Here is a 16,444-nt window from a genome sequence, read left to right as displayed (position 1 = left end):
CAAAAAAAAAAAAAATCAGTAGCACTCCTGTATACAAAAGACAAAAGGTTTGAGAAAGAAATTAGGAAAACAACACCCTTCACAATAGCCACAAATGACATAACTTACCTCCGAGTAACCCTAACCAAGGAAGTCAAAGACTTGTATGAAAAAAATTGCAACAGTTTTAAAAACTGCATGGTGGTGGCATAGAAACAGAATGGTGGATCAAAGGAACCGAACAGAGGACCCAGAAATAAACCCACAGACTTATGGACACCTGATCTTTGACAAAGACGCCAAAACCATACAATGGAAAAAAGATAGCATCTTCAACAAATGGTGCTGGTCCAACTGGATGTCTACATGTAGAAAAATAAAAATAGATCCATACTTATTACCCTGCACAAAACTGAAGTCCAAGTGGATCAAAGACCTCAACCTAAAACCTGACACATTAAATTGGCTAGAAAAAAAAGTGGGGAATACCCTGGAACTCATTGGTATAGAACACCAACAGCACAGGCTCTAAGAGCAACAATCAATAAATGGGACCTCATGAAACTGAAAAGCTTCTGCAAAGCAAAGGAGACCATCACCAAAACAAAGTGACTGCCTACAAATTGGGAAAGAATCTTCACCAACCCTTTATCTGACAGAGGACTCATATCCAGTATATACAAAGAATTAAAGAAGCTGAAAAGCAGCAAACCAAGTAATCCACTTAAAAAGTGGGGAACAGAGCTAAACAGAGAACTCTCTGTAGAGGAATATCGAATGACAGAGGAGCATTTAAAGAAGTGCTCAACCTCATTAGCCATTAGGGAAATGCAAATCAAAACAACCCTGAGATTTCATCTTACACCCATGAGAATGAAATCTATACACCTAAAAAATATAATCAATTGAGCGGACATGGGGTAAGATGATCAATCCTCATTTAGAAAGACAGATGGGATGTGCATTGAACCTATGACAGGAGTCTACTGAGCGCATCTGAAAGACTCTAACTAGCAGTGTTTTCAAAGCAAAGACTCATGACCAAACCTTTGGCAGAGTACAGGGAATCATAAGAAAGAAGGGGAGTTAGTCTGATGGGGAAAGGATAGGAGCTCCACAAGGACCAAATATATCTGGGCACAGGGTCTTTTCTGAGACTGACATTCAACCAAGGACCATGTATGGATATAACCTAGAACTTCCTCTCAGATGTAGCCTGTGGTAGCTCAGTAACCAATTGGTTTCCCAAAGTGAGGGGAACAAGGATTATTTCTAACAGGAACTCAATGACTGGCTCTTTGGTCTCCCCACCCCCGAAGGGAGGAGCAGTCCTGTTAGGCCACAGAGGAGGGCTTTGCAGCCAGTCCTGAAGATACGTGATAAAACAGGATCAGATGAATGGGGAGGAGGTCCCCCCTATCAGTGGACTTGGAAAGGGGCACGGTGGAGATGAGGGAGGGAGGGAGGGACTGGGAGGGAATGAGGGATCGGGACACGGCTGGGATACAGAGTTAATAAAATGTAACTGATAAATAAATAAAAAAATAATAATAAAATAAAAAGAAAAGATGGCAAAAGAAGATGCCACAAAGTTGTTTCCCACTCTGTACATATCTGCCATGGCCTAAAACCTCATAATCACTTTACAGGCACACACCAGAGTGTTTCTTTTTAAGTAAATATCCTTGTTGTTACATTACCTAGAATCTCTATATTGTATATTTCCTATAGAATGCAGTCCTGTAAGAAGAAATGACAAATGGATAATAAGGAGCAACATACAGAATCACAGAACATCAAATCATATATATATATATGTTCATATCAAATCAAGCTATTTAGTGAGATGCAACTGATTGCCAATTATACCACTTCATTACATCTCTATGACACATGAAAACACAAAGCATTGAGTTACCATACTAAACACATTCATCAGGTTTCTCTTCAGTATCAACCATTCATGAAAGTGACACCAGACTCAATTCTCTAATAAAAAGACACAGACTAGCAGAATGGATGCATAAACAAGACCCAATAATCTGTTGCATACAAGAAACACACTTAAATCACAAAGATAGATATTGCCTGAGAGTAAAGGGCTGGAAGATGGTTTTCCAAGCAAATGGAACCAAGAAGCAAGCAGGAAGAGCCATTCTAACATCTAATAAAGTAGATTTGCAACCAAAACCAATCAAAAGAGAGAGAGAAGGACACTTCATACTCATCAAGGGAAAAATCCACCAGGAAGATATCACAATCCTGAACATCTATGCCCCAAATGCAAGGGCACCCACATTTGTAAAAGAAACTTTAATAAAACTTAAACCACACATAGACCCCCACATATTAATAGTGGTAGACTTCAACACCCCACTCTCAACAAAGGACAGGTCAACAAAACAGAAATTAAACAAAGAAACAATAACTCTGACAGAGGTCATGAATCAATCGGACCTCACGGACATCTACAGAACCATTCACCCAAACTCCAAAGAATTTACCTTCTTCTCAGCACCTCATGGAACCTTCTCCAAAATAGACCACATCGTTGGTAACAAAGTAAGCCGCAACAGATACAAGAAGATTGAAATAATCCCTTGTATCCTGTCTGATCACCATGGACTAAAACTGGACCCCAATGACAAAAATAGCAAAAGGCCTACACACACATGGAAACTGAACAACCTGCTTCTAAATGACAGCTGGGTCAGAGAAGAAATAAAGAAAGAAATTAAAGACTTCCTAGAATTCAATGAAAATGAAGGCACAACATACCCAAACTTATGGGACACAATGAAAGCAGCGCTAAGAGGAAAGTTCATAGCACTAAGTGCCTTCAAAAAGAAATTCGAAACATCTCATGTAAGCAACTTAATGGCTCACTTAAAAGCCCTAGAAATAAAAGAAGCAGACACACCAAAGAGGAGTAGATGGCTGGATATAATCAAACTCAGGGCTGAAATCAATAAATTAGAAACAAATAAAACAATTCAAAGAATCAATAAAACCAAGAGCTGGTTCTTTGAGAAAATCAACAAGATAGACAAACCCTTAACCAAACTAACTAAAAGTCAGAGAGAAACTATTCAAATCAACAAAATCCAAAACAAAAAGAGGGACATAACCACAAACACTGAAGAAATCCAAACAATAATTAGGTCTTACTTCCAAAGTCCATATGCCACAAAATTTGAAAATCTAAATGAAATGAACAATTTTCTTGACCAATTCTACATGCCAAAGCTGAATCAAGATCAGGTAAACCAATTAAATAGTCCTATATCCCCTAAGGAAATAGAAGCTGTCATCAGAAGTCTACCATGCAAAAAAAAAAAGCCCAGGGCCAGATGGTTTCAGTGCCGAATTCTACCAGACCTTCAAAGAAGAGCTAACACCAATACTCTTCAAACTATTCCACATGCCAAAGCTGAATCAAGACCAGGTAAGCCAATTAAATAATCCTATATCCCCTAAGGAAAGGAGGAAGGGATCTATGACTGAGATTTAAATTTAATTAATTAATAAAAACTAGTATTTTAATAATTATTCAAAAAGAAATCCCTATGAAATGTTATCATCTTTAGTACATTAATTTTATATCATAAAACATAAACTTATGTATAAAAAATGCACTCCAAATCGAACAAGTCACCTCAGTAGAGCATTGCCTTCAAAAAGATGCTCTGGGGGTCCTTTTTGTCCAGTGTCAACGACTACCAGGCAGTCTTGCAAATCTTGCCCATGGTAAACTTGACCCACTACACCTCACGCTTGTTATGAAACCCATATTCTATGATCAACATCATTTCCTGGTTGAGAACAATTTCTCAAAGGGTCTTTGTGGGGTCACATAGGTTTTGTGACAAACACAAATTATGGCAACCTGCCTGCTGACTTCTCTATGCCCACTGAGTCTATGAACTGATCCCTGTGAGTAAGACAGGTGCATGGATATTTTAAAGACAAGGAACACACACACACACACACACACACACACACTCTATCCTAGTTGGCAACTGCAGCATAAAACAAGAAATCAATTTAACAGGAATCAAGAATATGCAGTTAGAGTTAGCAAGGTGTTTCCACCCTGAGTTTCTAGAACAGTGTTGGGTGCTTCCCATCAACATTTCATGGGAGTCGAAACTCTGGATAGGACAATGATTCTGTAAATGCTCATTCACCAGCATTGACTAGCACCAGTGTGCATGCCATAATAAGTGAGACTACCTGGACTTGCAAATAGCTATTCTGCCTATTTCTCTACCAGAGAAAAGAACAGTAAAGACAGAGTAAAGAACAGCACAGGGTGACAATAGTCATTACATCCTAGAAGACCCACTTGTCTTGTAAGCAAAGTACATATCAGCCAGGTGGACAAGACTGTCCTGGATAAAACTACTGGAAAAGAAGAACACTGATATACCTCAAAATAATCGTGGCATTGTCTCTGCTCTCATACACTTGTAAATCTCAAATACACCTAAGTGGCCAAATTTTCAGTCTTTTGTGTCTGTTCAAATTGCTAAAGTATAACCTGGGCCTAGGATCTGAAAGAGAGTCAAGAATGACAAAATATTTGAATATATAACCATAGGGATATGAGCGTCTACTTCTCATCAGAGAAGACTCTCTTTACAACAAATGGAGATCATCACTGCAAATCACATCTGGTTACAAGGGAAAATGTCTACAGATCATGGTGATCCCAACCCCAACAGATATCTATATCCCATAGCTACAGCCTCAGTGGCTCCACAGATAGTGTGGATGGTGGGGCAGAGAGATTCTGAGAGGCAAAATACAAGGAAGTGTGATGTGAAACAGCCTGTCTTAAAACAATTGCATAAATAAGAACAAAATAATGAATGTGTTGATGTGGAAGGAAGAATTTTGGAAGGGACTCACTACTAGACCAAGAAATTAGCCTCTCTCAGGGATGATCTTTCTAACTGATCACACAATACAAAGTGTTCAGCCCTTGGGATGGTTATTCTTGCTTATCAACTTGATTACAACTTGATTAAATTAACTAAAATGCAAGAGCTTGGGAAATTTAGCCTGAGACATATTTTTTTGATTGAATAATTGGAAGCAGGGAGACCCACCTAAAACCAGATCATTTACACTCTGAGGATCCACCCTAAAACTTTGCCATACCTTTGTTTAAACAAACTGAACCATCTCCCCCCCACCCCCAATCGAGGATTCTCCAGGGCAGAAGCTACCTGTTCAACTAGGTTTGAGATGTTTGTTCCAGGATTTGGAACTTGTCATTCTAGGTGAGAAGTAATTTACTAAGGGAAAGGGAGGATCTCCAGCACCTGCTCTGCCATAAGGGAATTTCTGTTACATCATTGATTTTAATCCACTTACCAGAAGAAGCTACAGCATCAATGAAAGCATACTTCCTGACTTTCATCCATGGAATTCTTGCAGTTCTTATCTGAACCACATTTCTAGCTACAGGACTCAAATAAATTTTACATACATAAGAAATCTTCATCAGATGACAAATCTAGTGTCATAGTTGAGAATTCAATGGATGAGTTACATGTAATTTTAACCTCTTTCTCATCATTAGTACACACTCGTTGGAGTCTGTCTCAACATACTCATACGGTTCCTTGGGCTCTCTAAATACTAAACATATCTCAATGTAAAAAAACTGGCAGGTCACATAAAATAGTCCTAAACACTCTTTTCCTTCCAGTCCTCTTTTGGTATCATAATTCTTGAAACAACATTAATTTAGTATTGATTTGATTAAGTATAAAAGTAAATAAAACATTAGATTGCAAGTCTAGTAAAAACAAACAAAAAGCCTAGTAATGCTTATTTACAAGAACATAGAAGAGACACTCAAGGAATACCACAGCTGGACAGACTGTAAAACCCAACAGATCATGGGGATCCCAGACCCAAGAGATACCCCTATATCCTAACCCCTGCATCATTGGCTCCAGAAACATTTTGGAAGAGGGTGAGAAAGCTAGAGAGAGCCAGAATACCAGGAAGTCTGCAGTGAAACTGCCTCTTCTAGAAATGCCTGCATAAACAAGACCAGAACAATGGACGTATTGATGTGGTAGTGGAAAATTTTGAAAAAGTCCCACCCTTCTTTAGTCTTGCTTGTCAATTTGACGGCATCTGGAGTTAACTAAAACCCAGGAGGTTGGAATCTACCTTTCTCTTTCTCTTCTCTTTCTCTTCTTTCTCTTTCTCATTCTCTTTCTCTTTCTCTTTCTCTTTCTCTGTCTCTTTCTCTGTCTCTTTCTCTGTCTCTTTCTCTGTCTCTTTCTCTTTCTCTTTCTCTTTGTCTTTCTCTTTGTCTTTCTCTTTCTCTTTCTTTCTCTTTCTCTTTGACTTTCTTTCTCTTTCTCTTTGACTTTCTCTTTCTCTTTCTCTTTCTTTTTGAGACAGGGTTTCTCTATGTAGTCTTGGCTGTCCTTTACTCACTTTGGATACCATGTTGGCCTTAAACTCAGAGATCTGACTGCCTCTGCCTCCCTGAGTATTAGGATTACAGGCATGCACCACTACACCTGCCCAGCTGGAATTTTTCTTGGGAGTGATTTTTCTTGATTGAATTATTTGAAGCGGAAAGACCCACCCAAACCCAGATCTTTCCAGGTGTGAGGATCTACCTAAAACCTTACCCAAAACTTCTCTCTTGTGGCTGCCTATATAAAGGATCTGTAAGAAGGGAAGAGAATGGGAAAGTGATGCAATTTTATTTCAGCTAAAAACATGAAATATACAAACTCAGCATCCATGTGAAAAAGTACCTGATTGAGATGTGGTAGGTTTTTAACTATACATCTACAGCATTAACACACAATTCTCTGTCTGGTCAACACGAACTCTAGACAGCTGGGGAGCTAGGAATCCTTGAACTCCAAAGTCATGCTACAGAGTCAAAGTAAACAGAATGAGATTTATGTCTTTTTTTTATACTTTTTTTTAAGAAAATAAAGTTAAGTGAGTAGGGAATGGGGATGGCTGGAAGAAGTAACCTTTCAGATGAATGTGATCAAAACAAAGATGGAATTCTTGAAGATCTTAACATTTTATTCTTGGTATTTGCTTGAATCAGAGATGGATGACACCATCATCTGTTACATGATTCAAAACAAAATATGAGCACTGTAAAATATTATTGTAAATTATGCACTTTTTTTATAAAAAAGCAAAGTTCTTAATGTATAATTTAGCAGGCCTTGAACTAAAAATTTCCTGCTTCATTAGCCCAGGACCTAGGACTCTGGGATTAAAGGTGTGAGCCTCCACCCAGCTAAACAGTAACCCAGGAAAACTTGTGGATATTTGCTTGTGCAGATTGGAAACAAGGTTGATTCAATCTACTAGAACTCACTATTGGAAGCATTAGTGAAAGCAACCAGGGGAAGAAGTGGGTGTGGTCTTCAGAGACTCCATAAAAGGAGACTCCAGGGACTAACCAGGTTCATTGTTCTCCAGACTAGACAGAGTGTGTTTCCAAACTTACTAGCTCCAGACCCTGCTAGATCTATCACCTCCACACATTGAGAATTTGACCCCAGAGTGAAGTAACATTAGTGCATCTCTACCAAACACTGCTGAGGCCTGAGAAAATTTCTTGGGTGAGTGAGAAATTCACAAGGGAAAAGTACATTATGTTTTTTAGTTTTAATTAATTACAAATCTGAAGGTTCTGTTTAGAATTAACATTTTTACTGTTTAACAAAAAAAAAGTGATTTAGTTGCCATTTGGTCATCTTTCTTCCTATATAATGTGGGTTAAAATTATGGATATTTTTAGATTTGTCATAATGAACATTCTAGATAGTCTGATGTGATGATCTGGGGGATTGTTACAAGATACTTTTCAATTTTGTGCTTTGCCAAATTATAAAATATTTTAAGAGTGTTTTCTTTTGTATGTACTTCATAGATGCAAGACTAACACCTCCAAATAATGGATATACATATAATATATAATGATTAAATGCTCCAAATTATTTGGAAATATATCAGAATTTAGAGATATTTAGGAACAGCATAGAAGTAATTTTTTCTGTTTTTAATCACTGAGTAGTATTCCATTGTGCAAGTGTACCACGTTTTCATCATTCATTCTTCAGTTGAGCGGCATCTAGGTTCTTTCCAGCCTCTGACTATTATGGATAAAGCTGCTATGAACATAGATGAGCAAGTGGCCTTGTGGTACGGTGGAGCATCTTTAGGGTATATAGCTAGGAATGGTATATCTGGGTCTTGATGTACAATGTTTCCCAGTTCTCTGAGAAAACTCTAGATTGATTTCTGCAGTAGTTGTACAAGTTTTCACTCCCACCAGCAATGGGGGATCATTCCTCTTGCTCCACATGCTTGCTAGAATGTGCTGCACTTGACTTTTTGGTCTTAGCCATTCTGATGGGTGTAAGATCTAATCTTGGTGTCATTTTGATTTGCATTTCCCTGATGACTAAGGACACTGAACATTTCTTTAACTGATCATTAGAGATTTCTCTCTTGAGAACTCTCTGTTTAGCTCTATACCACATTTTTTAATTGGGTTTTTTGGTTTGCTGGTGTTTAATTTCTTGAGTTCTTTATATATTTTTGATATTAGCTTTCTGTCAGATGTAGGGTTAGTGAAGATCTTTTCCCATTCTGAAGGCTGCTGTTTTGTGCTATTGAGAGTGTCCTTTGCCTTGGAGAACTTTTTAAATTTCATGAGGTCCCATTTATTGATTATTGATCTTAGTGCCTGAGCTGTTGTTGTTCTGTTTAGGAAGTTGTTTCCTGTACCAATGAGTTCAAGTCTATTTTTCACTTTCTCTTTCATTAGATTTAGTGTATCTGGTTTATGTTGAGGTCTTAGAACCTCCTGAAGTGTAGAATTGTGCAGGGTGATTAATATAGATCTATTTGCATTCTTCTGCATACAGACATTGAGTTAGACCAACACAATTTGTTGAATGGTTTTGGCTTCTTTGTAAAAACTCCAGTATCTGGGTCTATTTCTGACTCTTCAATTCCTTTCATGAACTTCTCTGTTTTTATACTAATAACATGGGATTTCTTACTATTGCTCTGTAATACAGCATATCACGGATGGTGATACCTCAGGAAGTTTTTGGTTCTTGTATTTTGTTTTATTGTATAGGATTGTTTCAGCTATGCTCGCTGTTTTATTTTTCTATATGTAGTTGAGAATTGTTCTTTTAAGGTCTTTACAGAACTGTGTTGGAATTTTGGTAAGAATTGCATTGAGTCTTCTGGGCTGCTTGATAATCTACCATGTTGGTAGAATTGGCTATTCCTGACAGAGCTTGATATTGAGTTGGAAGGCTACATGCAGTTAAAGGCAGCATTAATCACACCATTCCGTTTATAATAGTACATTCTGGTTAAAGTCTGATACAATCCTCAGTTTCTCTGATTTTAGTTATCTCTGTTTACTTTCAAAGCATTATGGGGTGAGTTGTCTAATATACAAAAAAATTAACTTCATGGAAAACATGACCATCAGAGAAGTTAAGGCCACCTCATTTTTCTAATCGTTGAAAATGAGTGTTAGTCCTGGATTTTGAGTTATTTCTCAACCACCTATATAGCCATTTGACTCTATCAGTGTCAAATCCCAGGAACTTAAGTTATTTTCACAAAATTGGCCTCAATCAAAGCAAGATTATTTCTTTTGTAAAAGTTAAAACCGATGAAAAATGGGAACCCTATTAGTTAGATAACTAAGTCTCAAATAGTCATGAGAGCTTCCTTTATGTCTCAAGATTTTCCCTCATAAACTCAAGGCAGGAGTTGTGTCTTTGGGAAGCAAACAATTTCCACAGAGGGTTCTCCTAGTATTCAATTGATGTTATTTAGGATTGGTATGAAAATGACTTCTCAAGTGTGTGAATGATTATTGGGTTTGATTTTTCAGATGCAAAGTTCCACCATAAATTCTATTGAGATAATTGCACCATTTCATGGGTTATGGTCTCAAACTAAAGAAAAAGCAGAAGAGGAGCTGAACATAAGTTTTCTTTGCTTCCCACTGTGATGTTGGATGCCAGGAGACCAGCTGCTTTGAACTCCTGTCACCATTTCTTTCACAGCATGATGGCCAATACTCTTGAGTTATGAGCCATCATAAAGTATTATTCTTGGCAAGTGGTGGAACAAAGGAAACTTAATGTGATATCAAACAAAAGCATTTAATGGACAAGGTGTGAAGTAGGGTTTATTTTATTGAATAGAAAAGAAGGAAGTGTTCTACTAACGTACGTCTGCAATGAAAGGCCAGCTGTGGAGTTGATTGACTTTGGTCACTTTACAGTGTATTTTTCCTCCCACATTGTTTTTTTCTACATTGAAGATGGCTATGGCCTTGAATCAATGTACCAATCTGGGCTGAAGTCTCCAGGAGAATTGCAGATGGGAAGACACAGAAGGTCATCAGATCCTCTGTGTTTCCATAGAGAAAAGTGTGCCAGGAATTATCAACAACTATAAACCTATGCTTCATTTTCTTTTTGGTCATACAAAAAATGAATCCTGTTTTGACACAGACAGAACTGAATCACAACTTAAATTAGATTTTGTGAAGTTTCTTGCTTCTCTAGTGCCCAATAATAGTAATTCTGTTTCTTTCCTCAGGAAAATGGAGTCAGGCATCTCACAGGCTTTCCAGGAAGAGCTCACTTGCTCCATATGCTTGGGCTGCCTTTCAGACCCAATCACCATAAGCTGTGGACACAGCTTCTGTCGGGCCTGCCTCTGCCTTTTCTGGGAAGACCTGCAAGTTCCTGTCCACTGTCCCCCGTGTAGGCATCCATCCCAGCAGAAGGACTTCAGAACCAACGTTGTTCTGAAGAAGCTGGTGTCCATTGCCAGACAGGACAGCCTCATGAAGTACCTGAACTCTGAGGAGCACAAGTGTGTGACCCACAAGGAGGCAAAGAGGATCTTCTGTGAGGAGAACAGGATCCTCCTCTGTCAATGGTGCTCTGACTCTCAGGAGCACAAGGGTCACAGACACTGTCCCATTGAAGCAGCTGCTGAGAGGCAAATGGTAAGTAATGGTTCTGAGAGAACATGACAGCTGGAGAGAGGAGGCTTAGGAGAGCACAGGAAGATTCCTGTCCTGATGATGTTGAAACAATTACATTCTGAATGGAGGCTTTTTTAAAACAGCTAATGGAGAAAGGGTAATCACAAATGTAAACACAGTTTCAGAAAATAATAATGTAAAGAAAATTTCTAGTTTTATGATTCACTATGCTCAGGTCACTGGAAAATGACATAGTAAATTCATATCTTCAAAAATGTCCATGACTGGAGACTAAATGAGAAAAAAAAATACATTGGAATTAGCTAGAGAGAAGGATCTGGGCATCCCAACCAGATACAAGTTACCCAGACAGTCAGGCTCATAAATCACTTAAGTGAGCAAAGGGTTATGTTGTATTTTTTATTTCTCTTCCCTGAAATCTAAAATTCATAGTCAACAATAGTAAAAAATAAAGGATATTGTGATCCTTCCACTCTCCCTACAGTAATGTGTTCATTGCCTAAGAGTTCATCAGTAGGATTCATTTACCTAAAGTGGATATTTTTTACTTTTTACAGGAGAAATTTCTAAATCTAATGGCATCTTTATGGGAGAAGCTCCAAGAAAATCAGGAGAGTCTAAATGCAGAGAACAGAATGTCAACTCAGTGGATGGTGGGTATGAGACTGATGCTGAAAATCAGCTTGAAAATAGGTTGAGGCAGCTCTCTTGCAAACCTGCTCATTCAAAAGTTGAGAATAAGGCATGGGTGTTGATAATAGGAAAACCTTTTCTGCAGGCCTCTAATTCTGAGTGTGGTATACAAGTCTGCACTCAGAGAGCATGGCCAAGCTGTGGCAGAGAATGTTGAGACTAATGAGTGACTTGCTGACAGTTTGGCACAGTGCCTTGACTCTATGGCTGTGTCATGATATTTAATCACTACATGCAGAATTTCAAATTTGTATGAAAGTATGAATTACCAATGAATACCTTTTCTTCAGGTGGCTCAGGATATCATTAATTTGATAAAAATTCTTAGCAAAATTATGGGTTCATTGATTGTGCCATTAACAAAGTAGAATTGAATGAAATAAAATAATTTCCATTTCTGAAAATACAGCAAATCAGTGTGCAGCACACTGACAGGATCCACTAGTCGAATTTAAACATAGAAGAAGTCAGTTGAGAGGATAAAATGTTCTGTAAATGTGATCTAGAATGTCCCTTTTTCTTCAGGACTACGTGTCTCTTCAGAAAGAAATGATCAGGTTAGAGTATAGGAAACTACAGCCAGTCCTCTATGAAGAAGAAAAGCAGCATATAGAGTGTATGAGAAATGAAGCCCAATGTATTTTAGAACAACTCAGGAAAAGTAAAGCTCTGATGGTCCAAAAGAGGAACCAACTGAAAGAAATGTATCGGGAGCTGATGACAATATCTCAGCAGTCATATGTGGTACTGCTCCAGGTGAGCATGGAGGAGTTCATGAAAGGGCTTTGTTATCTGAGGCCCACACTCTGGCTCTTATACCTAAGATAGCTGTCTACATTCCCTGCAATTATTGTCAGTGGATTTCCTTTTTAGGGATAACCTGGAGACACTAGTTTTTGCCATGATCTTAAAAGAACAAGCTTTTGACAGTGTGTCAGTAGATTCCCTATTAAATATCACATCTTTTTTTTTTTGTTTTTGTAGCTTGCTTCTTTGAAATCCCATTTTCAGTTATTCCTGTTACCAAACATTCCAGTGAGCTTCTACTTGAATATTTCACCTCTATTTATACACAGTTTACCTAATTTCTTCTTTTTAAAGCTGTGTTTTTGAGGGTACTTTGGGAAATAGTGGTTTTGATATATGGTCTTCTTTTTGTGGTACTAGCTGGCTTGAAACTCACAGTTATCATAAGGCCTTAAAACTCTAAATTCTGGAATTATAGCTATGAGGTACCAGTCAGGGGTGAAGTCACAGTTTTGAAGTATTCTCCATAAAAAGTATTCCTATGCTTTGTAGGCAGGCTCAAGGAAAGTCCCCTTTGCAAAGCAAAGTACAATCACTATGCATTTTCTTCTTCAGTGTTACTTTCACAGTGTGAGTTCATCAAGATTTCTCCTCTGCTAATCTTAGTTGGCTTTATTCTGAGACATGAAAATATATTTGCAGGGTGGATCAGTTTGATGATGACTGACATTTATCTGAACTTTATAATCAAACATTGTATGCCATGTCTTCAGAAATCTTAACTATTCTTGTTGTCTTTGCAGGATTTAGAAGACATCTTCAAAAGGCAAGTATAGTCATCATTGCAAGCCAGGATCCTTGAAGTGTGCTATAAAATTGACGAAGCTGCCTTAGCAAACTAAAAATATACTTTAGATAGGAATACTCAATTGCTTGTGTATGATGGTTGAGATTGGTTTCATGTACATGACATTTGTTCTTCTTTACCAGAAAGTGCCTTTACTTACTACATAATAGTGAAGCAGTGTATACAAGAGGGCTTGGTGATAAAATATCTACTTTTGAAATCATAAACCTTGAAGTACATCACCCTTTTTTTCTAGTAGTAGAAGAAATGGCAGAATGCATGGAAAACCAAATGGGAAGCCCGAAGGCTTCAAAAAGAACATCTGGGGGAAACAGCCCTGTCTTCTGTTCGTGGGGTCACTATGATATCAGAAAATGCTTGTGTGAAAGATGTTCAGACAAGTGTTTATTTGTACTAATTAGATTTGTTCTCTTTATGTGTGTGCATGCATGCATGTGTGCCATTGTACATGTGTGGAGGTCAGAGGATGACTTTCAGAAGTCAGTCCTTTCCTTCCACCACAGGTTCCTGGGATTGAACTCAAGTTGCCAGGCTTGTGTGGGAAGGGATTTAACTCCTGAGTCATTGTCTGAACTTGGAGTGAGCATTTCTCCTCATCAGTGTGATGGTGTCTTTAGCACCAGGCAGATCAAAGTCTTCCTCTCCTTGCAGAAGTGAGTCAGTGCAGCTGTGCATGCCCCAGGTGATGAAACCAGAGCTCAGTGTCCTGCCCATCACTGGACTGATTGAGAGGTGCAAGTGCTTCCTAGGTAAGTATCAGCACTACTGAAATGACCAAAGTTGCCCTTCAACAATGACATAAGTGTTGTGTATATGAATTTGTAACTCCTCTGAAGGTTATGTCATTGTAAGTCACATTTCTAATAGTGTTTATTCATGTGGTCACTTAACAAACAACAAGCATAAATGAACATGAATATAATGTTGTATGTGATCCAGGATGAAAATATAGTAACACCTGTTCCTTGAGACATAAGAAATGATAATTAATTCAGGACCATCTAAATCATTCTAAGTGTTGGAGTTATTTGATTGTTTTCCCTTAATCATTTTAGCAGTTGAATTTTTTAAAAGTATGTTACACTTCTTAGTTTAAAAATATATAAAATATAGTGGTGTACACTTGTAATCCCAACATTAAAATGTGGAGCCATGAGGATTGCCTATGAGTCTGAGGCTAGCCTGTTTGAAATAGGGAGTTCCAAGCCAGTCAAAAATATATACCAAGGCTCTCTATCAAAAAAGAATTTAGTAAACATAAAATAACTATATACACCAAGGCATATATCATGAGCAATAAAAATAAAACAAATAGATAGGTCAAGAGGCAGTGTCTTAATTCCCCTGTTAGATCTAAATGTGAATTGTGACTTCATATGGAAAGAGTATCAGAGGAGGGAGGGGTTAAACCAGACAATTACAACCAGGGAACCACTTCTAATGCACATTTATTCTTTACTTGAGTATAAACATGAGTGCTTACATGCAAATAAAAATACCATCATCATTGCTTCTATTTTAGAAATAACTATTAATGGAAACAGGTAAGGACAGTCTTTGCTCCAGACCTAGCTGCAAAGTACACATCTTCCATTTGCCAGGTGTAATGAAAAGCCACCTCTACAGCATCAGCAAATTTTTATCAGGATCCCATTCAGTTTCTTGTGGAATTTCTTGACTTTGAAGTATTTGAGCTACATTTAACCTGCTACCCTTAGCCTTCTCTTTTATAATTCAGGCAATCTCCAGGTACCTCTCTCACCTAAGAATTGTAAACAGTCTTTTCAACTAAATAGTTGTCTTTTGCCTCTTCCTACAGTGAACATATTCTTTGGAAATGCAATCTTACTCCATGACAAGATGAACCTATTTGATGTCATGAAAAGATTCACCTTTAGCTCTCACCATCAGGAGACATCTGTAGGATCAGCTGGACACTATTTTGCTTCCTGTGGATCACAGAGCTTCTTCTCTAGGAAATATTACTGGGAGATGGATTTAATGGACTCTCCTGACTGGGCTGTAGGAGTCTGTGAGGATGAGTATTTAACAAATACAAGGCAGCAGACTGAACCTGAGGGTGTGTTTCTCCACGTGTGTGTGAAACAGGGCAATCAGTACAGTCTCCTCACCACCTGCCCAGTAATTCACCACTATATAGAGAAGCCAGTGGGCCGGGTTGGTGTGCTCCTTGATTGTGAGAGTGGATGTGTGAGTTTCCTGGATGTAGCCAAGAGTTCCCTCATGTTCAGTTACCCTCTGGGTGCCTTCAATTACCCTGTCAGGCCTTTCTTCTCCTTTGGTGGCACATTTTGATAGAAAGCTGTAATCCAGTACTTCAGTGCTGTTTAAGTATTTCCTAATATAATGTTATTTTTTGCCATTAAATATTAAAATACCATTAAATATAAAACATGGTTAACTGTGTTTTCTTTTCTTTGTGGCCCCCAGAGTCTACCCAGAACACCTTTTAAAGCAGGTTTCTCTAGTTTCATTTTTTGTTTCTTAGTTTTTGCATACATGTCAGAAGTACTAATTAGGAATGAAGCTCAAGTTCAGAACTAAAGCCCTTTTTAAATATGCTCAGGAACCCAGTTGGATTTAGAATCATAAAAATATTATTTAGATGTAGGATGCTATCTTAATGCTTCCTAGCACTGATGTGTATTGTGCTGGCTAATTTTATTTTAAATTGACACAAGATAGAGTTTATGTGGGGGAGGGATAGTTGGGTGTGGATGGGTTGGTGTGTGTGTATGTAGACTTGCCTGCCCGGGAACTAGCTCTGTAGACCAGGCTGTCCTCAAACTCACTAAATATCACGACACATCTTCACTTTTAAATGTTCATTGCAATGACTCATTGGTCTGGTTCAAGTTATCTGGCTTTCTGATTCATCAATATTAGGTCCTCAATGGGACTCCTTTCAGTTATGCTATTGTTGCCCTGTGTTATAAAAATCCTGCAGCTTTAAATCAGCAGGATTGGCCAACCTCTTCATATGTCCCAGTCCTTCACAGATGATACAGATGTTGGGATGGGCCAACTCTGAAACCTGGAGCTGAGCCTGGGTGATAGCAGAGCTGGTTGGCCCA

At 38.2% G+C, this 16,444-nt stretch overlaps 1 protein-coding gene across 1 annotated transcript; it reads left to right on the top strand.

Annotated features, from left to right (window-relative positions):
• Positions 1 to 10,630: 10,630 nt before the first annotated feature.
• Positions 10,631 to 15,665, top strand: LOC110542697 (tripartite motif-containing protein 43B-like). Its single transcript, XM_060376876.1, has 5 exons — positions 10,631 to 11,041; positions 12,260 to 12,490; positions 13,285 to 13,307; positions 14,001 to 14,098; positions 15,169 to 15,665. Exons 1-5 carry the CDS (start codon positions 10,631 to 10,633, stop codon positions 15,663 to 15,665), a joined length of 1,260 nt encoding a protein of 419 aa, XP_060232859.1.
• Positions 15,666 to 16,444: the final 779 nt, after the last annotated feature.

This window comes from Meriones unguiculatus, unplaced genomic scaffold, assembly GCF_030254825.1.
Source record: "Meriones unguiculatus strain TT.TT164.6M unplaced genomic scaffold, Bangor_MerUng_6.1 ChrUnknown_unordered_Scaffold_102, whole genome shotgun sequence".
Lineage (NCBI taxonomy): Eukaryota > Metazoa > Chordata > Mammalia > Rodentia > Muridae > Meriones > Meriones unguiculatus.
Note: the sequence above shows the minus strand (reverse complement) of the source record. Positions and strands in the feature narration are given on the sequence as shown.